At 40.4% G+C, this 22,349-nt stretch overlaps 1 protein-coding gene across 3 annotated transcripts in view; it reads left to right on the top strand.

Annotated features, from left to right (window-relative positions):
* pcsk5b (proprotein convertase subtilisin/kexin type 5b) overlaps positions 1-22,349 on the top strand; it is a 137,078-nt gene that overhangs the window by 31,351 nt on the left and 83,378 nt on the right. For all 3 annotated transcript variants that reach the window (XM_041786784.1, XM_041786782.1, XM_041786781.1), the window contains exons 3-5: positions 12,162-12,314; positions 15,118-15,261; positions 20,357-20,433. In XM_041786784.1, coding sequence (XP_041642718.1) covers positions 12,162-12,314; positions 15,118-15,261; positions 20,357-20,433 — 374 coding nt within the window. The remainder of the gene's footprint in view (positions 1-12,161; positions 12,315-15,117; positions 15,262-20,356; positions 20,434-22,349) is intronic.

Below are 22,349 nucleotides of genomic sequence, written 5' to 3'. Positions count from 1 at the left end.
TCCCTGACGTGCAGACATGACTCATTCATGCTGCGAGTTCCAGGAGAATTTGGCCAGCCGCAGACTTTTCTGCTGCAGCTCTGCACTGTTTGTAGTTTTTCTCTTTTTTTCCTCTCTGCTTTGTTTTAATCTATTTCAAGCAAAAATCTATTTCCAGGGACCTGGAGTCCACTGTAAACAACAATTAGACTACTACAGTGGTTATTTCTTCTTTTTAAAGTGTCCTTTTGAAGTCAGTGCAGCGATTAGTGGAGAAAAACAACTGCTGAACGCCTCCGCGGCCCGGCTGTCTGTCTGTCGCAGGAGCACGGTGATTCCAGCCGGTTTCACTTAGCGAGACGCTTGTTTACTCAGAGTCATTTATCTAGACATGTGCAGGGAAACTGAGAGCCAGGTGTGGTCTGCAGCTGAATCCTCCCGGGATACACTGAAATGCAAAATGGCTGTTTGGATAAATTAGATTTCACTCTTTGTGATGTTTATGGGTTGAGAGTCATCCCTCTTAAGGAAGATATTTTAGTGTGCAGCAAAACTACTGGAATAAGCTCAAATCGAAAGCTCTGTAACATTTAAAAAGTAATATGACTGCACGTTTTTGTGCTTTATAGTCCTCTGGCTGCTCTATACTGCATACCATATGGATCTGTTCACACTAGGGAAGAGAATCTCTCATTCTATCACACTGTGGGACATATAATATGTGAAACGTGGCTAGAAATTATAATCACAATACAAAGACTTGGCAATATGGATATATAAAAAGACTTAATGGCATCTGATCTATTGAAGAATATTGAAAAGGGGAAATGCAGATTAATGTATTTATTGTCTGCAATTTAGCGTCAGTTTCACCTCTCTAATACTTTATCCTTTTCCTTCTTTTCATCTCTGTTTGACACTTTCGTCCTGTTTGCACCTGTGTGGTGGTTTGTGGGAAATACCAGAAGCACTCCTGTTGCCTCTCTGTATAACTTGCATTCATGAAAGCTTCTCAACATTGTTTATAATTTTCAACACAAAAGCTGGGTTGTAACATGACAAAGTCTCTCAGAGTCTTTTAATCTTTTAAGTTTGTTTTGGGTCATTTAATGCCTTTTTTGATAGCCATAAGAAAGTGGACAGAGCCAGAAACAGGGATCAGAGAGTGAAGGACAACATGCAGAAAAGGAGCCACAGTCCAGGCTTGAGCCTGGGCCCCTGCATACAGGTACATCTCAAAAAATTACAATATCATGAAAAAGTTCAATATTTTTAATCACCTATTTCAGAAAGTGAAACCCATGTATTATATAGACTTATTACACATAGAGTGAAATATTTCAAGCCTTTATTTCTTAAAATTTTGATGATTATGGCTTACAGATAATAAAAACCCAAAATTCAGTGTCTCAGAAAATTAGAATATTGAGAAAAAGTTCAACATTGGAAAGACATGGTGTCACACCCTAATCAGCTAATTAACTCAAAACGCCTTCAAATGTTTCCTGAGCCTTTAAATGGTCTCTCAGTCTGGGTCAGTAGGCTACACAATCATGGGGAAGACTGCAGACTTGACAGATGTCGAAAGACAGTCATTGACACCCTCCACAAGGAAGGTAAGCCACAAAAGGTCAGGTCTAAAGGTCTAAAGAAGCTGGTTGTTTACAGAGTTCTGTATCCAAGCATATTCATAGAAAGTTGAGTGGAAGGGAAAAGTGTGGTAGGAAAAGGTGCACCTGTTATTCAGATAAAATTTTGAATTTCATTTCAAAATCAAGGTCCCAGAGTCTGGGGGAGTACATTTCTAGTTTTTGGGTGACATGTCATCTGCTGGTGTTGGTCCACTGTGCTTTATCAAATCCAGAGTCAACGCTGCCAGCCATCGACCAAGAGGTTTTTCATGCTTACATCTGCTGAGAAGCTTCCCCACAGTGAAGCCAAAACTACCATAAACTGGTTTTGACTGGCCAGCCAAATGGTCTGACCTGAACCCCATAGAGAATCTCTGGGAAAATGTCCAAAGGAAGTTGAGAGACACCAGACTCAATGATACAGGTGAGCTGTAGGCTGCTATCAGAGCAATCTGGGCTTCATAACACCCCAGCAGTGCCACAGACTGATGGGCTCCATGCCATTTAACATTGGTGCTGAAATTTGTGTAAACATTTATATATTATAAATTTTTTTGGACTGGTGTTTTGTGATATTCTAATGTTTTGAAAATGTAGATTTTTTTATGTGAAGAGAATAACATCCATCCTTGAAAAATTTAAACTGTTATTTTGACACACTTTTCAGATTACAGAATTATTGCCCCTTTTGTGTTTTGAAAATTGCAGTATTTGATCTTAATTTGGATCATTGCTCAGTGTTCAGGGCCAGCAGCAATAGTGTTCAACCATGTCTCCCATTTTTAGTCATGATCCACGGAGCTCACTGCGTTCTGAACATGTTTGTAAAACAAGGAGTCACGGCCTCAAAAACCCGTCACAGATGGCGCTCCCGTTCCCAACAGGACCTGAGGGCTAATTTACATGTACACAGGTAACACTGAGACTCCACAGTCCCAGGTACAGGTGTCCAAAAAGCCATAGAATCTGTTCTCTCCTTGAATTTGTTTGACAGATGAACCATTAGAGGATGCCCTGAGATGAACACCTGGCTAACATGGCACCACGGGGCTCCAACAGTCAGCTGGAGCTGTGCGACTTTAGCCTGAGGTTCTGTTTCACACTAAGGAGAGTGGAGGAATGTGTGTCTAACATCTGCCCAAAGGTTATTTTGGGTGTTCTGCTGTAGTAGCATTTGACCTCACAGCTTTCAGCCCCTTTTTCCTGAAGCTCAAAACGTGTCAAAAAAACACCAGCAAGAGTGGATCAATTTGTTCCCATTTGTTCTATTGAAATGAACTCTTCCCCAGTTTCCCCTGGTTACTGACCCAGCCAGCGAGAGCCACCTGCAAACCCTTACACAGAGAGCGAGCGAGAGGGAGAAACAGGGAGAGGGAGGGAGGAAAAGGGGGTTGGAGTGGGAACCAGAGAGACCGCCAGGCGATCACAGAGAAAAATGGGCATCTGCAGGGAAGAAGACCTGAAATGAAACCAGTGAGAGATCGTGAGAAGATGAGAAAGAGAGATGGAAAAAGTGAGAAGACTAGAGAAAAGCCTGGGCGTGATGAGGAGGTACAGGTGATCATTCCTCTTCTCCACCAGGCTGGAGTTAAAAGAATGGAGCAGATCCAATTGTCATGCCTCAGAGCCTGCCGGTGAATTGGCACAGAAACAAAGGCAGTATTACATGGGCAAGTTTTATAAGCAATAACAGAGGGCAATATTGTCTTTGTTTTGAGAGGGATTGGCAATCATAGCTCTTCTGATGTGGTTATCTGATGGCTGTTAGCACTGAGTGGTTCTCAGCAGGGACAACAAACGATATTATTGCCATTGATGGCTTTAAAAACTGTTTATCTGGCTCAGATCATTCTGCTAAAAGTGGAAAAGAATGCTTTTTGACCAAAGTTAAAATATGCAAAATGCTATCCAATGACACTGTGTAAATAAAAAGCAAAATATAAATGCAAAACAAAAGTTTATGAGACGAATGATAGCAAAGAAGGGACTAGTTTTTTCATGACAGGAGTCTCGAGCTGGGTGAGCCGGTCAGCTGGGCTCTCAGGCTTGTTCACTCTTGAGGATGTTGCAGCAAGAAAAGAGTTCAGTTAGTTTGGTTGGGTTTTAACCAGAATTAATGGATAGTTTCATTAAAGTTCATGGATTTGGGTTGGCTGTTGAGTCCAGTAACTTTTGAAAGTAGGAATCTTATCGCCCTCTCACTGGCAGCCATTCACAGTCTTAAGAAATCACTTAAAGGCGACATGGCACAAAATTTGTGTGTTATTCAGCGTATACCTCTACAGGAATTTCATTTAATCCTTTCATAAAATGCTTCGAGTCTTAAACAGCCATGATATTTGAAAGGTGAGGTGCACAGGAGTGCTGGAAGTGATTTATAGTTAGTCAAAGTATTTTCTTCACACTTAGGAGGTAAACTGACTTACATTAGGACAGAGGATCAAAGTTTCTGAGTTTTTTCCTCTCTGTCTACAGAACATACCCCATCATAGGACTCGTGTATTGCCTGTTTTCACAAAGCAGTCTGGTTTAGTTCAGTACAGTTTTTCCATGATTTTAGCTCATTAAACTCTGATTTTACTTGTGTTTCCTCATCTGATGTCCGTCCAGCCTCGCATGTTGTGATGGGAAATCTGACATTAGACATAGTGTTCTAATATTATAGAAAAAATTGTGTTGAACATATGACAAGAACTCAGTAGCAGAGCATGAGACAAGATGGTAAAGTTAAAGAAGTTTATTTGACAATAATAGTGCAAATGATGGCAAGTGTACTGGCTGGTTGGAAATAGCACTAGCAGAGAGACGGAGACACTACAAAAAAAAAGGAGGCAGTTGGAGTTAGACAAGGCAAAAAAAACTCACTGAAAAATCACTACATTATCAAAGGTTGAAGAGGAGTTACCTGACTAGAAGCTGTAGTACAAAGGTGTCTGAAGGGCTGCAGCCGTGACCGTCCATGAGTGATGGCAGCTGAGTTGAAACTAAAGTGGGTGTGGTTAAAAGTTTTACTCCAGCAGAATTTACTCTGTGTTTTTACTCCGACTCTCGTGGTGGCTGGTAATAAATATACTCAATAAAGAGTAAATTTGACTATTTTTGAGTAAAATACTTTTTACTCTGGAAAAATGACTCCCCAGATATTCCTGTGTACATGTAACGGAGTAAATGTAACTCGTTATTACCCACCTCTGCTCAGTAGAGCTGGTTGTTTGGCTCCCAAACAGCTCTTATTAATGTGGATTAAATAACGACAAAGGATGGAGGAAAGGAAACTGACACTCAAATGAGATATAGCTACTGCTCACATGAAAGAGACACTTTGTAGAACAGGCTCGGTCATGATCGGCACATCTTTTACTTGGTTACTCACCCCTCATGGCTCATTTGGTTGATAGTGTGTCACTGTTTTTTTTTTTTTTTTAATTTGTTAAATGGGCTCAGTGAGCCTCTCAGCTCAGTACAGAACTCCTTGTCTCCCTTCATCTGCTACGCTAGACGCTAGGAGGTCTGCAGGTCAGGCAATGTAAATAATTGAAAAATGTTTTTAACGTGTTTTTTTGTGTAAAGCTTAAGAGATGTAATGTTATGTAGAAATTTTCTGATAACTGCAGCATACAGGTTCATTTAGAGCTGTAAAGTACTAATTTCACTCCCATTCATTCCTAATGGCTGTTCCCACTTCCTGACCCCTAGCAGACATTCAGGATCATGTGATTGCAAAGCACCTGTACTAGTACCTGAACCATGAGGTTCTTCCTTTGACTCCTCCATGAGTAGACTTGTAAAGCCTTAGGTTTTTTATGTCCTTGTTTATTACTTTCTCAGAAAGTGACCTTCAAATTGTTTGGGTTTTGCCCGGGACATCTGAGGTGAACCACGCACTAAGGCTGCACTCACACTGGACAGTCTGTACCATGCCAAAGCATGCTTGACCCCCTAAAACCCTGTTTGTTTGAATAGTGTGAGCACTCTGTGATATGCCTACGTGTGGTACACTTCTCTTGGCATGGACGAAAGAAGTGGACTTTGGCACTGTGTGGCTCATCATCCAAACAGAAGCACAGGTGCACAATGTGGGCATGACATGCAAGGCAATGGCAAATCAGATCACTCACACTAGGCTAGAGTGCCCAAGCATGCTTAACCCCCAAAGTCCAGTTTGTTTGACCATTGTGAGTACTCCATACTGCGCTCAGGTATGGTACACTTCCTTGGTTCTGGCACAGATGGAGGAGGTGGACTTCAGATAGGTATGATGGCTCATGCTCGTGCACAGCGTGGATTTGACCTATAATCGGTTTAACCATTCCTAGACAATATCTGACCAAACGTCTCAAAATATGCCACTGAGGAAGTCAAGTTGCCGTCATGTGTTTTTCCATTTTCCCGACTCTGCAACTGCATGGAACTGTAAACTGTAAATTGTAAATGAACTTGAGCTTGTATAGGGTTATTCTAGTCATCCAATTACTCAAAGCACAAAAGGTAGAGTCGGTTGTCCTGCAATCAGAACATCATGGATTTAATCCCCAGCTCCTGCAGTCACACTGATTGCAGAGGTTGCTATGGAGAATTAACCATCAGTGTTAGCCAAATTCCATTTGTATACATTCACACCCATTTACACACCACTGACAGAGCAGTGGGGCAGACTGGGGTTAAATGTTTAACATCAACATGTCACTGTAGTAGCTGGGGATCAAACCCACAACATTCTGAAAGCGGCGCAACTGACCTACTGAGCCTCACTGTAAGTGTGTCGGTAATAGTGTGACCTGATGATGTATCCAGACATAGAGCTTGGCTTTCAGCAGTGGAAGTGCAGGTCAGTGGGGGAATAGGGAGTGGGAACAATCATGCTTCAGAATGGTATGGGGCAACGGGCCTAGTGGGAGTGTACGTTTTTGTTATCCAACCTCAGAAGGAGAATCATTTCTCTCTCCGTCTGTCTTTCTCAATATTGTGCTCTGTCTCATCTGAGTGGATAGTGGGGAGGATTAGTGGTGAAATGTGAGCCACTGATGCATTCATAGCCTACTGGAGTAACAAGTTTTGCCATGACTGGTGTGCACTACAGCGGTTAACGGTTACACTGCTGCTGGTCAAGGATTGTGGTTGGTACTGTGCTAAGAAATCCTAATTGTAAGGGCACTGGTGATTCAGTTTGCATGTTGTGTAGAAGATTTTTACCTCAAAGCAGCTAGTTCTTTATTTGTTCAAGTCTTAATTGTTGCTCCTTTTCCTCATATGTCATTCCCTGCTCTCTCATTGCCCAGTTTCTGACTCTATCCACTCTGTCATCAGAATATCCATCCATCCATCCATCCATTTTCTTCCGCTTATCTGGGGTCGGGTCGCGGAGGCAGCAGGCTAAGCAAGTCAACCCAGACATCTCTTTCCCCAGCAACATTTTCCAACTCCTCCTGGGGATTCCAAGTCATTCCCAGGCCAAATGAGATATATAATCCCTCCAGCAGGTCCTGGGTCTACCCCGAGATCTCCTTCCAGTTGGACGACCTCCACAGGGAGGCGACCAGGAGGCATCCTAATCAGATGCCCGAACCACCTCAACTGGCTCCTTTCGACACAAAGCGCAGCGGCTTTTCTTCAAGATCCTTGCGGATGTCCGAGCTCCCAGCCACCCTCCTAAGGAATCTCATTTCGAATGTTTGAACCTGCGATCTTGTTCTTTCCGTCATTACCCAGAGTTCATGACTATAGGTGAGGGTTGGGACAAAATCGACTGGTAAATTGAGAGTTTTGCCTCATCAGAATAAAGCCATAAAAACCCACCTGAATAAATCTTAAAGAAACTGTAATTGTAATGACACAAGTATTTTTGCAGAGATATGCAGCACCCCTAATGATGGCGTTTTTTTGAGACTAACAGCACGTGTAAGCCGTCTGATGTTCCTTTAGAAAAGTTAGAGGGAAACATACAGAGGAGCACCAGACTTAATTTATTCCCATATCAGAGCTCGTTTTTAAATGACGTCACCCACAGAATTCTTTTATTCCTCTCCCTCCTTCATGATCTGTAAGGAGCCTCATACTTGAGTTATTAAATCAATGTAATTTATAAAATCAATCTCTCTCCCTTCACTTGCCGTCTTCTTGGCTCACTTGCAATTTGTTTCCCCTCCCCTTCCATCTCGGTCTCTATTTTTTTATCGACTCTCAGGGGACTTGTTCTCTTCAGCTCTTTATCACCTCTCCTCTTCTCGTCTTATCTTGTCTCGTTGCCTCCCTCTCCAACTCTCCCGGGAGCCTGGCAGATTGTTTCAGTGCATGAGACCAGATAATCACTCTGCACTCATTTTGTCAGCTTTTTCTCTCTCCTCCCCTCTGTCCTCCACGCCTGCTGGAGCTGTATCGATGTGGGGAAGTGCTCCGTCTTTACACTTGGTCATTGTTCACATAAGCCTTTAGTAGCTGGGTTCGGCTCAACAAAACTGAGAAACTCAACAAAAACACTTTTGCCAGGGTGAAAATTATTCTATTGATTGTGCGTTATGTGCACTGTTTCTTTGTCTGTTATCCTGCATACAGCTCAACAACATGCTCTTTGAAATAAATTGTAAATAAGCAGCAGCTCCACAGTATTTCATCTAAACAAGCTTGATTCTTGAAGTAAATTGAAAGGACTTGAATGCAGACTGTGACCTGGCTGTCACACAAACATGTGCAGACTTCAATCTTAAAGTCCATGAATCATTTATAACAGCATTGTTTACATCTCAAGATGCTCTCCAGCAGCTTCAAAGGTGACCTAAGTATGTGTTGTTCAAGCTTTATGCCTGCTAATATTTCAGTTTTTCATGATGTCATCCTTACTGGCACATGCAAACTTCTCTCAGAGTCTTTTCAGATGGATGAAGTCTGCAGGACTTCCACTAGACTAAACACACAAATTCAGAACATCAGCACCAAGGAGCTGGTCCAGCTCTCATTCTGATCCAACCATGTTGATTTTGAAATTGGAAAATTCCGTGTTAGAGAGCGAAGTGAGATTCCTGCCAAGGAATGCAGTACACTTTGAAGCAAGCCCATAACATTTGAGAGATTGATGTTACCTGAGAGACATTTACATCCTGTGAGCATATATATGTGTAACAGTCTGTCCATTCTGAGGGAAAACAACCAACAGAACTATATTTACATCACAAATCTGCAACGGTTACCATGACTAGCCTCAGCACAGCCCCTTGTACATTGCAACTTTAAGGTGGGATATTTACGCCACTGTTTGACCTAATCGGCAGTGTTGCAGACAAGGCTGCTGCCAACAGGCAGTTAAAGGGTTGAATTTTGCTGCTGTTCCTCCATTGATACACCTCTTATTACTTCAGATGCTACTACTGCAACTACTTCCAGGACTGAATGACTCAGCCCCACCTGTGTGCCATAACATGTCACAGGAAGGTTGTAATGATACCAGACTTTTCTTAATCCTGCCTTCAAATATTGTAATAAGTTGCAGAGTTTGCACCCTTTCTCGAGGCATTTTATTTTATGGGGCTTCCTTAAAAAAAAAAAAAAAAGCCTAAAATTGATAACCCAATTTATTTTTGCTATATCCTGATACACAATAGATATCACAATATTTGGAAATGTCCTCTAAGAAGCTGTATTTAATTCAGCCCCAAATGACACTAGTTTGGTGATTAAAATAGACTGTTCTATTGGATTTTTTATAAATTGTGCAGAAAGTAAAAATCAATATAAAGTCAAATTTAGCAGTTTTATTTTGAAAAGGACTTTACTCAGTCTTTTACTAATAAATCAAAAATGCATAAATCATGAAATACTCTGTCTTTTACAGTGTATGGAAAGTCCTGAAATGTTTTCTGTGTTATGTTTACTATTGCTGTTTATAAAATGATTATTTTTCTCATTAAGGGTGAAGCAAACCTACACAAAAACTCACCAATTCTGCGTGCAGCAAGAGGCCAGAACCCTGCAGTCTAGTCCTCCATTCAGGCTCACAGCTGTGATTATATTAGTCCGTTATCTGTGCTGATGAAGCTGGAGCAGTTTCTGACAAGTTCATAAAATGAGAGCATCTTTAGACCTTATTCAATAAACTCTCCTGTGTGATCATGGGGGGAAAAAGCTTGTCTGGAGGCGGCAACATTTTAACTACTTGTTGTCGCTGTTTTGAGCTGTTAGGCTGAGATAAGTCTCTGTTGTTGTGGAGAAGTGGATCACATTTGTCCGCTGCTGGGCCGTCTTCTCTCTGACTTGTACGACTCTGGCAGGGAGTTTTCAGCAAAATGTTCGCACCCAGGCAAATCTTGTATTCTGGATTACATGTCTTTATGAGATTTTAAATCCTGGCTTTTCAACAACACTGGGCTCATGTCTTTAGCGGCGTGTTGTGTTACTGCCGCTGTTATCTTGGGGTCATTTTGCGGTGTATTTTAACGAATACCGCGTGAGTTCGACCTCTTCCTTTTCAAAGTTGAATGACTGTTCAACGCTGCAGATCCAGCGCTGTTTCTTGGTGTCCGTCAGGCATCTAACTAGCCGCTAACTCGCCACACTGCTCTGTTTACCTTCTTCTCCCTTGCTTCTCTCGCAGCTGATATAAAAGAAACCCGGCCGCATGTGCAGAGTTTTCTGGATGGGCGGAGGAGAAAAAGACAGCTCTCTGCTGTGAGAGATGCATTCAGGGACAATGGGGAAGTGAAACTCCAGCGAGAAATGCACCCTGGTGGCTCAAAACTTCCACATAATTTATACTCGGATATTCGTGATAAAGTCATTTTAACGACACGCTACATTCACAGAGCGAGGATGAACAGGTCGCCCCAGAATCTATTTGTGGGGGGCCTAATTTATTAGTGGCGGTCAGCCACAAATAAATGAATGTATGGGAAACACTGATGTGCGTGTGTATTTGTATTTTAAAATATTTGTTGTACTGTTTTACAATCCATCATTTTAATTTTCTCTCAATATTTTTTAAGTAATAATAAAAGATAACTTTATCAATAGAATTCAATTTGTTAAGCATCCTTTTCACAACTAATATTTTATCTGAAGAACAATCTTTGAGGATCTTTATTTTTCGATGGCATGTAGAAAAAATATCAACACAACAGCACAATGTTTACGTCTCATGACATTTTTTCTCAGGTGACAGCGGAGCACAATCCATGTCCTCAAGCAAGCAAATATAAACTGCCATTTCAGATACCACTGACTGTTTGACATAAAAATCCTCAAACAGATAGACACTCATAGCAAGTCTAGCAAATGTTCTTTTTCTTAAAGAAAATATAAGGCTGCAGCATTTAGAGACAGTTACGTTCTAGCCTGAGGCTTTCCTCAGTGTTTCAACATTCAATCTTTGATATGACTCATGTCAGTTTATATTTTGAATCTTTATGAAAAGCAGCAGCTCTCTTTCAGTTCTGACCTGCGATGTAAAAATAACAGCTCTCACCCAAGCCTCTACATTTATGAAGCATGACGTGTATTATCATTTATGTGTTTTATCTGATGACTTAATTGCAGCAAAAATTAGTTCCTTTGTCTTGATTGAGGAATGAAATATACTCATTGTCAAACGGACATATAGAAATTAAACTTCTTTTAAAATCAACAGTGCAAAAAGATCAGTTCTTATCTGTTATCAGCCATCAGGAGAAGGAAATTATTGGTTAAAAAAAAAAAATCTTAACGTGCACTAATTTCAACCACATCCAAGATTGCAGCGTGCTAAAAACTCTGATCTGGACAGTCAGCTTGACGGTGCACAGGCTATGCAGCCAAAACTTTTCAGACTGCTGTCTATCATTGCCTTTGCCATATTTTAGCTTTTGACTTTCACAACAGCATGCACTTCAGATTTGTCTGTTTCCCAAATTGAACCAAAATTGATAACTTTCACTGGCGCTTGCCACATTGGCCGATTCTGGTGTGTCACAGATGCTTCTGTGCATCACTACTGCAAATCTTAAGTCATAGCTTTAACTGAAAGCTGCAGGGAGGGAGACAGAGGTGATCTTTTCTAATTTACTGGTGTTAATCCTTGTTTCTCATGTCCTTTTTGTGTATCTTAAAGATGAAAAAGCTTTGCTTATGTCTCTTACAGACAGAAAAGGCCAGAGAAGGTGACACTGGTACTGTTTTTGTGAGATTTAGACTGTTTTCTAGAGTTTGTTGGCAGTTTTTGTAACAAAAAATGAGAAATGATCAAATACTAGATGACTAAGACTTCTGTTTTTGTTGTTGTAGTATTGCACCAGGCATCTATGTTATTTGATTTTGACTACATTCCTCTCAAAGTGTAAATTCTGGTGTTTTGATGACTGTTTTTGACATCCAAAGCCTCTGTACTTGCATGTTTTCATTCAGGATGAAGCAGTCATTATTAAAGGAGGTCCCTGGGCCCAAATATAATCTCATATTTTCTCTGGTGTGTTTTTAGATGGATTATTAGATAAAACTTAATCAAATTCCACCTCTCACCAAAATGTGAAGTATTTCAATTTGTGGCTCTCAGTGCTTCTCTTATCTTGCATCTTTCTTTGTGTGTTTCAGGTGGAGTGGATTCAGCAGCAGGTGGTGAAGAGAAGGATAAAGAGGGATTACAAAGTAGCCCCGCCCCTTTCCCTATCAAGCCCCGCCCTCAGCAGCCCAGCCCCGAACAACATATTCTATAATGATGCCAAGTGGAGCAGTATGTGGTACATTGTGAGTACATGGTCAACACTTTACACATGATCACTGCACCACAACAAGAATTCAGCAGGCTCAGATGGGAAGAAAACAATAAAAATCCTGTTTTATGTGTTTTTATTGGGATTGTGAGGAATCCACATTTATCTAGGTTGTGGGTCAAAGGCTACCCGAGGTCATGTCATGATCCTGATTACTGCAGGGTCACTGGAGCTGAGGGATTTGCGTGAATGTGTGTTTTACTGGACGAAAGAATAAAAAAGCAAATCTGATGCAATTTTTACCTTTCCTGGATTTGAAGAGAGAGGATTTCAGGTCAAGGCTTCCCGCTCTGTTTAAACATAAATATTTGCTGCAAGAAAAAGTCCACAGAGGCAGAAATATACATGTCAGCGTGTTCTCCGCCTGTGTTTCAACATCCTTCCTCTCAGAACAGCAGTGCCAGACATGCACTTGTTCTCGCGCAAACATTGAGAGTGCAGAGATTTGCAGGCTTATCACTAGTGTTGTCATACACCCTCAGATCATTGCTCTTTTACTCCTCTGTTCATGTGTGGTTGAGTGTCCTCAGCTCTGTTAATGCTCAACTCAGTGCAGATAAATCTTAATACTTTGACCCAAGCTTTTAAACATATTTGCCTTCCTCTTGGACAGAACTCTGTGAACTTGACTTGTGTTTTCATGTTTACACAGAAGTCAAAGCTTCCAGCAGTCATCCTTGACTACTATGGTCTATTAGAGCTATTAAAAAACAAAAAAGAGAAAAAGCATATTAAACAGAAGCATGTGGTGGACCATAAGGTCTTAATCTTTTGTAGCTATTTTCACATTTTTAGATTTGTCAGAAGTGAAGTGGTTGTTGGCTATTTTTTATGCCTTTATTGTTTAAAATTTAAGCACAAGTGAGATTCTGATGGAACTCCACAAGATCCAACTTGTCACACAAGAATGATTTTTATTTCGAGTTTGATTTCATAACTGCACAGACATTGTGTTTATTAATACAAGGGTCTACTTAGGAGCCAGAGGCAGCCATGATCACATTCATTTTTGTGTATAATCTGTCCAGAAACCAAACAAATGCAGATGTTGGAAAATTAATTCATTTGATTTAACTCACCGCTGCCTGTTGACATACCCTACATTCCTTACTATATAGAAAAGAGATTTTAGTCATAGCCCCCTCTTAAGAAAAGATGCCTGGTTAGGAGACTGGCAAAAGCAAAACTCAGTTAATTACATGCTGACGGCGTAAATGCCCAAAAATTTTATACTTGATGGTCGTGATATTGTCATTCTAGACATCTCGCACAAAAAGCCACAATACATGGAGTATAATATTTAACCGATTCATGCACTGTTTAGGCACTGGTGCCAATACTCACCCTTAGTCATGGCAGTTTTATGCAGCAGTGCTATGAAAACTAGGGGGTACCATCAAAGTATGACCTGTAACAGAAAACAAAGTGCAAGGTACTAAAAGAGAGTGGGTATCACATTTGGAGAAGCCCAATAAAGCTTCCACCATCCAAATTAATGGGCACTCCACTTAGAGTGTCCATGTTTGATAAAGACTGTTATCATTTTCACATGCTTTTGTTCCAAAGTAGTTTTTGAAAACGTTTATTGAACTATTAACCTTGCAAGGCAGATGGTTTTGCCCATTTTCGTGTTTCTCACTGGCTAATCCGTCTAGCAAAGCTCCTGTCTGAACATATTGGGCCCTGTAAGAAAGTGACAGGACCAAGCAGGAGTAAGAGGCAGTACTTCCGGGTGTGGTGGAGTCGTGACTTAAGCAAGCAGCAACAAGAGCCTGGTGCAATTATGGCAGAGGAGATTAGTATGGATGCTGCTATAGCATCAGTTTTATCAAAACTTGACAACATATCTTTGTCAAAAGAAAAGCAAAGAACAGCACTGAGTTCTTTTCTTTGTGAAGGCAATGTTTTTGTTCTTCTCCCAACCGGATTCAGCGAGAGTCTGATCATCACGTGTTTTGTGGCTCTGATTGGCTCGTAAAGATGTGACAGACAGAACGTTCATCCAATCGCCCTCCGAGTTTTTTTTTTTAAAGGCTCTGCCCTTTCCCAAACACTGTCTATGGGAGGTTTTCCAGATGGATGTGTGAAATCCCGAGTATGATATAAAAATAGATCACTGATGACTGATAAGATCCGTATTTGATTTTAGGGACTCTTGAAGGACTGGAGGATTGAAAAGAAAGAATATATAACAAAGAGACTTGTTTATTTTTAGCGTTCTGTAGCTGATTTTTTTGCCCTGTCGTATTTTTTCTTTATCCTGATTGTGTAGGTGTCAGTCCGGCCTTTTCTCCAGAGAAATGCACAAACTGAACATCAAACAACCTCTTAACACTTTTATTGTCTTTGACATGTCTTTATCATGCACAATGTTGTACCATGATTCAATCCAGATATTGTGCAAATGGTTTTTGTACCATGTGACCATTGTGTTTGTATATGCTGAAAGAGTTGCTTGAAAACATCAAATTAAAGCATATACAAAAAAATATATTATCAAAGTAAAAAAGTTATACTTTTTTTGACACTGGATGCAGGTTAAAAGTACAATAATACTAAACATTTAAAAAAGACATGGGATTTCACTCTAACTTTATCTCACTTTAACTAGTTTGAACTGCTTTTTTCCTTCTATATGCAAAGTGTTAATGCTTCTGTAAGCTGAGCAGAAAATGTCACCATGTGGGCACTCACATAAAGGTCACATTGAACACCTGTGGGATGCTGATAGACAGTCACCTTCTCTCCTGTAACCTTGTCTGTTTTCATCCCTGCAGCACTGCAACGACGATGTCCACAACTGTCAGTCAGACATGAACATCATGGGGGCGTGGAAGAGAGGCTACACGGGTAAAAACGTGGTGGTGACCATACTGGATGACGGCATCGAGAGGAACCATCCGGACCTCTTTCAGAACTACGTGAGTGTGTATGTATGCGTGTGAGTGGCACTGTGAGTGTATGGGTGTGCAAGCTGAGTGTGGGAATACTGTTTTCTGCTCACCTATAAGCTCTACTCTACTTTTCTGCTGATACTGACATCAGTCCCATTACACATAACGTTGATACTGAGACAAAAAGTGTCTTGCTTTCTTCAGTAGAATCCATAACAGTGTTTCAAAATATCCGTGGGCTTTATATTTCTGTTTTTCAAGGAAATAACTTAAAGACAATATAAAGGGATCCTGTCCTGACATGGGCAGCAGCTGTTGACTTGAAAATCTCACCCTTGGTAAACAAGGGAGAAGTGACATTGAAGAGTGTAGCGCTTTTCTAAAAGTTTTATAGTATTCAGCTGAGAACGCTTTGAGTGTGGTGACAAAAACAGCTGACACCTAGGGCTTTTATTCTGACTAGGGCACTGAGTGCTCAGAATGCTAGATTACATTGGTTTTGCATTGAAAATAAGGGCTACCAATGGAAAAAGCATTGGCTGTGGACACAGGCCCTCCAAGCTGGGGGAAGCAAGGCTGTACAGTGTTTTAGGTGGGTCAGTTGCTCCATGTAATTTAGCAAGTTTAAAGTAAAAATGGGCCACAAGGCAATGCTGAAGCATGTCATTTTTCACCCAGTGTGTTTGGCATTTGTTTGCAGTGCAGGCTTTGGCTATGTGTTTTTCCGTCTGCCTTACCCTAATTGATCTGCTTTTTGGGTCTGCAGGCTAAACTGAAAACTAATTATTCTAGCTCAGTTTTCCACTTCAACAGCTGACATATTGTTTTAATGAACTAAACATATCATGCCGACTGTAGCCTGTCTGGTTTGCAGCCATTAGAGGAATAAGGCGACAACCATTGACTCACTTGAATGACAAATTTCAATTCAGCTCTACTGGTCAAGGTTGGTTTCTTCAGAAAATTTAAGGTCTGGAAACACCGGCATTCAGTTAGGCAGGGAACTCTGGATGGGGAGTGATGCAGGCTGCAGGCACCTGTGAGCCCAATCCTCGATCTGAAATATCCCGAAGAGCTGTTGATAAGTCCTATAAAGTATCCTCTCACAGTAAACAGCACACCATCGTCACTCGAGTCAAAATCACTAATTTTAGTTTTGTTTTAGCCCAGACTCACCCATCTGACTGCCAAACAGAGAAATGTGATTCATCACTTAGCAGAACAAGTTTCCACTGCTCCACAGTCCAGTGTTGCTGTGTTTTACACCGCTCCAACTGACACTTGGCATTGGACTTGGTGATGTGAGGCTTGGATGCAGCTGTTCTGCCATGGAAACCCATTCCATAAAGCTCCCACTGCACAGTTTTTTGCCTACTTTAATTCCAGTGGAAGTTCAGAACTCTTCAGCTATGGATTTAGCAGGGCATTGGTGGTTTTTATGTACCATGTGCCTTTGCAGTCTTTGACCCTGCTCTGTGATTTTATGTGGTCTTCCACTTTGTGGCCAAGTTGCTGTTATTCCTAAATGCTTCCGCTTTCTGATAATATCATAGTTGACTTTGGAATATCCAGCAGGGATAAAATTTCACAAATCATCTTATTGCAAAGGTGGCATCTATCATAGTACCACGCTTGAAGTCACTGAGCTTTTAGGAACAACCCATTAAGTATCACAAATGTTTGCACACCTGAATTAATTGATAAACAGGTGTGGCCAAATACTGTTGTCCATATAGTGTATATGTTGCAGAAAGAAAAAATATTGCAGCATTATTTTCCCAGTGCTGTACAGTCCTGGTCGGAAGACTCGAGAGGTTCTACAAGTCTTTTTTTATTATTTTACCGCATCCGTGGGGAACATGAGTCAAACAGCAATTCAGGGAAAATTTCAGGGGTGAACTTCTCAAGATTTTCTCAGGAATGCATGTCTGAAAGAGTTTGGTGATTGTAGATTTATGGATTTAGAACAGTGGTTACATCTTTAATGTGAAAAGTTGTTAGAGTAGATGTATTAAGTGAGTGGTATGGCCTGCATGAGTCAGTGCCCTGTTTGTAAATCCCAGTTAAACAAGTCTTGTCCCACCTGTCACTGGTTGCATCAAAACAGCCACTACTGTCGCACCTGCAGTATGATTTACTGATAACACAGGAATGTATTTTAGGTAGAAATAAACACAATATCTAACAGAGACATATGAAGGAAATCAAGAAATACCTCAATCCTGTAATTTGGATCAGATAGTCACGCATCATGCTTCCTCATACCTGTGGCCGTGCAGCTATGCTGAGTGCTCATGTTTATTAGTCTGTGGTCTCATGCAGAGGTAAGTGTACCTCAGAGGTAAACACACTTAGAGGAACTTGTTCTCCTGGGGCTGCAAGTAAGGCCATCAATCAGCTGAGCAGATCAAATGATTCATGATACCAATCTGTGTTATTAGCTGCTCTTAATGCCAGGATTTGTTGATGCCGGAGGGAGACGACAACGGCAGATTGAGTTAGCTGTGATTGGATTTGATTTACAAAACTCTTGTGAGTGATGCTGATGTGAACACTGGGGTTGAGTTAGAGAGGCTTTTTGACGTACAAGTCTATTAAACACTCAAACAGAAGAGCTACTGTTTTTTCCTCCACTGATACAGTCATCATTTTAAAGTCAGACCACCTACACTTTTAGTTCTTCTTGATTACGGTAGTCCCAATCACTTTTTTTTGCTGCCAATGCTGATCATACAATCATGTGTAGTGTTTTGTTATTACAGCTGGTCCCTCTACTTTGCTTGCTTAGCTTTGTTGTGTACTGCTCCTTCCTACAGGTGGCAGTATAACCTGATTAAATTAGCTCAAAAGTCATCCTTATTCAATTACCAGTATGCTAACAGCATGGTAATCAGAGCAGCACAAAAACCTCACAAGGAGCAATGCACCAAGTATCCTACAGCTAAAGTTAAAATGGAACACATCATGATGTTTTATTCACTTTTGCCTAATAGTAATTTTTATCCCATGGACCTTAACCCTTTTAGACCAGCATTGTCATACGACAAGAAGACACATATGCTATTCAAAGTTAAATATCCTTTGAACCATAAATCGTAGCCACCTACTGAGTTTTTGTACTCTGAAAGCCCTCCATTGTGCCGTTCTGATAATGCTTTCCACGCCTTAGTAGCTCTTACAGAATGTTTTCTAGCAAGCCTGGAACTTGGGTGACTTTCCGGTATCTTTGAAGATTGAATCTACACCAGTAACTCAAATAATGGATGTCTTTTTATTCATTTATAATCAGTTGAAACTGAAGAGGAGAGCCTGGATGACTCATAATAGAGAGAAAGAGACACAGAGAGGCTGTGATGTGTCCCTCCGTGTCACTGCAGACAGGAACTGCTTTGAATAATGACTCAAATTCCAAAAGGGGCATTAACTGTTGTGAAAATGTAAATAATTTGAAGCCTCTTTGCCACAGAATGTTTTTTTTTACTTTACTTTTGGTCCAAAAGAGATGGAAGAACAAATTTGTCCAGAAAAAAAAATTTGTCATTAATATTTATTGTGTGTAAAACATAAAAATCTTTGAGTTTTAATTTCAGATTAGTTTGTTCCTTTTGTCTTTATAGTCCCATAACTTTTTTAAAGTTCAAGTTACATTACTGCAGCAGACATATTCTGAAAGCCCATGTTATCCTGGAAAAAGGATGTTTAGAGCTTGACTGTGCACAGCAGCGTTGATGTTTTACAAGCTTTTTAAGACAAAACATCAAGGCCAGACACAATGGTTAAAAAATAACATAGGACTCAGAGGGTTAACAGACTCAAATATTTATACATAACATTTCTCAGTTCAGAAATGTGAAATGTGGAGACATTATTGGTGTGACTAGCACATGACCAGTTTGGTCATTTAAGAAATATTGTAAATACATTATTTTATAGCTTTTTAAAATAAAAGTGAATAGTGTAAAGTGGAGTCCACTTAACTGTAAAAAACTCTGTTTTAACATTGTCCATACACGTTCGAAATTTGCGTGCTAGCACAATAGCTTGTGCATACAATTTGCAGCATTTACGCTATACATCATCATCACTTGTCACTCCCATAATGTGCCCCAGATCTTTGATTTTTTTCCACCAACTGCAGCTTTTGATTGTCTTTGGCTCTTACTATCATTATGACACTTTTTACTGTTATACTTAGTGTCATGCTGCACACCATAACTGGAGCAAAGATGCTGTAAGCCAACACTGAAAGGTGACAGGGTGGAGAAGTCATCACCATTAGTGCTGGAAAATTAATCAATAATTAGATTAAATCACAATATGGCCTGCTGCAATTTTCAAAACACAGAAGGTGCAATATTTCTTTCAACTAAAATTGATGTCAAAATACCAGTTTAAAACTTTTTGCAGCAGCAGCAGATGTTAAGCATTAAATAATCATGTAATCGTTCAAGTGCCTTTTTTAGAATGGTCTATGAAAACTCAGACTTTCTTAATTTTTATACTTTATTTCTTATTAGATATGAGAATAACAATACAACAGTTCAAATCCAGTTTGCAATCCAAGTCAAAATCTTTACAATTAGGTAATTTTTCAAAATTGTTCAGCCCTTGTTTAGTCTAATATTGTGTTGGTTTCTTTAGGCTGGACAGACCTATGTCAACTCTTTAATTACCTGATTTTTAAAACTTTAAGGTGTTTTATGGACTAAGTTGCTTTAAATTGTGTGTTTAAAGGACTTAAGTTTTAGATCTGAACTATGTTTAGATATCAGTATTGGCTAAAATACATTTGTAAATATCAGCATATCAGATATCAACAAAAATCCATTATTGTGCATCCCTACTAATATCTACTGCTTCCAATGTAAAGCCAATGATATTGTGCATCTTTACACTATGGAATAATACAAAGTACAAGATACAGAAATGGTTAAACACAGTTAAAAGCAGTCAAACACAAAGGCAGAGTGGTTTTGAATTGCCCTATGGACTCAAATGTGTGAAGTTTTGATGTTTGTTGTAAAATGTTCCATGTGTTTGCAGCAGGGATGTTAAAAGCAGTTTTTCCAGTTGTCCATGAGACTTTCTGATGTTCATATTCTGCCCTACATATCTCCTCCAGGACCCTCAGGCCAGCTTTGATGTCAACGGCAACGACATGGACCCCATGCCACGATATGACGCAACAAACGAGAACAAGTAAGAAGAACCAAATGTCCTCTTATTTAATAGGAGACAGAGAACTGAAGTGGTTTTACTACGATTCTTTTTAAAATGAGGATGTGGCTGCAGTGTTTTGTTCTTCTGGTCACTAAATGATGCTCTTTGTGTCCGTGTTTATTTGATTGATTTTTACCAGAAGCTCTGTGCCTCAATATGTTTGTATTTGCAGAGCCTTGACCTTGTTGTGGGTGCGATGAGTTACATTAGTGTGTTTGATTGTGACATTTGTGGGTGGGTTGTGGTTTTTCTGTGTGGTGGAGTTGGTGTGTACAAGTGTGAGTGGAAAACAAGAGAGGCTCCCTCGTCTCGGCACTCGTCTTGTGCCAGTTTGGCTTCGTAAGTGGTTTTTTTGTGTTTGGCTGCAGTGTCTTGGCAGTGTCTCCGTCCCTGCTGGTGATGCATTGTCTTAAAGAGACATGAGGCCTACAGATGCAGCTTAATGAGCTGGTTTCCCTTTAAGGCTGAATGGATGTTCTGTGTGTGTGAGGACAGAAAGATGCTCTGCTCCCTTTGAGTTCAGATATTTCTGCTTTTTATTACTCATTCTTTCATGTGCAGACTGCAGCTTGTCGTCAAACCTATGGTTGTTTAGCAGGGAATGACGTACCGCTCATGAGTTTAATTTAGTTGTTGTGTTTGTGTGTGTGCATTGCAAACAGCTGTGCAGTGAATGTTAGCAGCAGAGGAAAGGAGAGCACATCATGACTGAATTATTCTCACGGACATCTCTCTGATGTTACTCATTTGGAGGCACAAGCATCGTTTGTGTTAGCAGTGAAGTTTCCTGTGTTAGATGTCTAATAAATATCGCTCATACTAGGGTGAGGAATCTCAGCGTAGTCCGTAATGCAAGATGTCAGATAGGATATGATAAAATATGCTGCTAATGACTGGACAAATCTGTTCACACCCGTCTTCCTGTGTTTCCAATAAGCAGCCCTTTTTCTCCCAGAAAAGTAACACTGGGAATCAAAGGGCAACTCAGGATGCAGTACACAACACATGGCCTAGATAACGATAGTTTCACAATACAGTGTTTACCACACATGGAGGACTTGTTGGGTAGCCCATCCAGAGTGTAGAGTAATATCTACTGCGTGATCCTAATGGCACTCAAAGTCATGTGGGGACAAGAAGAGAGGAACAATTATGGGAATGAAGGAAAGCAAGAATATTTAAGATCCAGGTGGACTTTAACACGGCAGCTATCATCAGAAAATTTCTATAAACACTGGGTATGAACCCAGAGGAGTCTTATGCTGAGCTAGGAGGCATGCTGTGATCCTTTAAACAGCTTGTCTACCTCATTTTGGTATACACTTTCATTATCTTCACATGTACAGATGAAACAGTAACTGGTATTAATGATAACCATTATAAAAATCCACCACGTAACCTAGCTAAGCAGTTGGATTGGCCAGACTCCATGTCTGTCATCAGGCAAATCCATCTTGCAGAGCTCTAATCTGAAACTATAATGCTTGGGCTGAGAACGGACCAATTAGCATCATTTGAGAATGACGCGGTAGCTATGGGTGGGATTTAGTTGTGCTTGAAGCAATGGCTGCTGCTGGTGTAGCTATCAGCTCAGATATAGCTTTAGCAACAGTTTATCAGATATGGGAACCATTTCTTTATTGAAAGAGGAGCAAAGAACAACACTGAAAACTTTTCAGATGTTTTTGCACTTCCTTCTCCTGGCCTCGGCATGAGTTTGACCCAACAACAAGCTCCATAGTTGGTAAACTACGACAGCGCCTACCGCTGATCTTATGGGAGCTGTGAATACCTACAACCTCATTTTCTCTTGTCGCTCTGATTTGTCTATAAGAATGAGACGTGCAGAATGTTTGTCCAATCACCTTCTGAGAATTCTTTGAAAAGTCCTGCCC

Source organism: Cheilinus undulatus, linkage group 5 (assembly GCF_018320785.1).
Source record: "Cheilinus undulatus linkage group 5, ASM1832078v1, whole genome shotgun sequence".
NCBI classification, from domain to species: Eukaryota; Metazoa; Chordata; class Actinopteri; order Labriformes; family Labridae; genus Cheilinus; species Cheilinus undulatus.
This window is presented reverse-complemented; position numbering and strand designations above follow the sequence as displayed.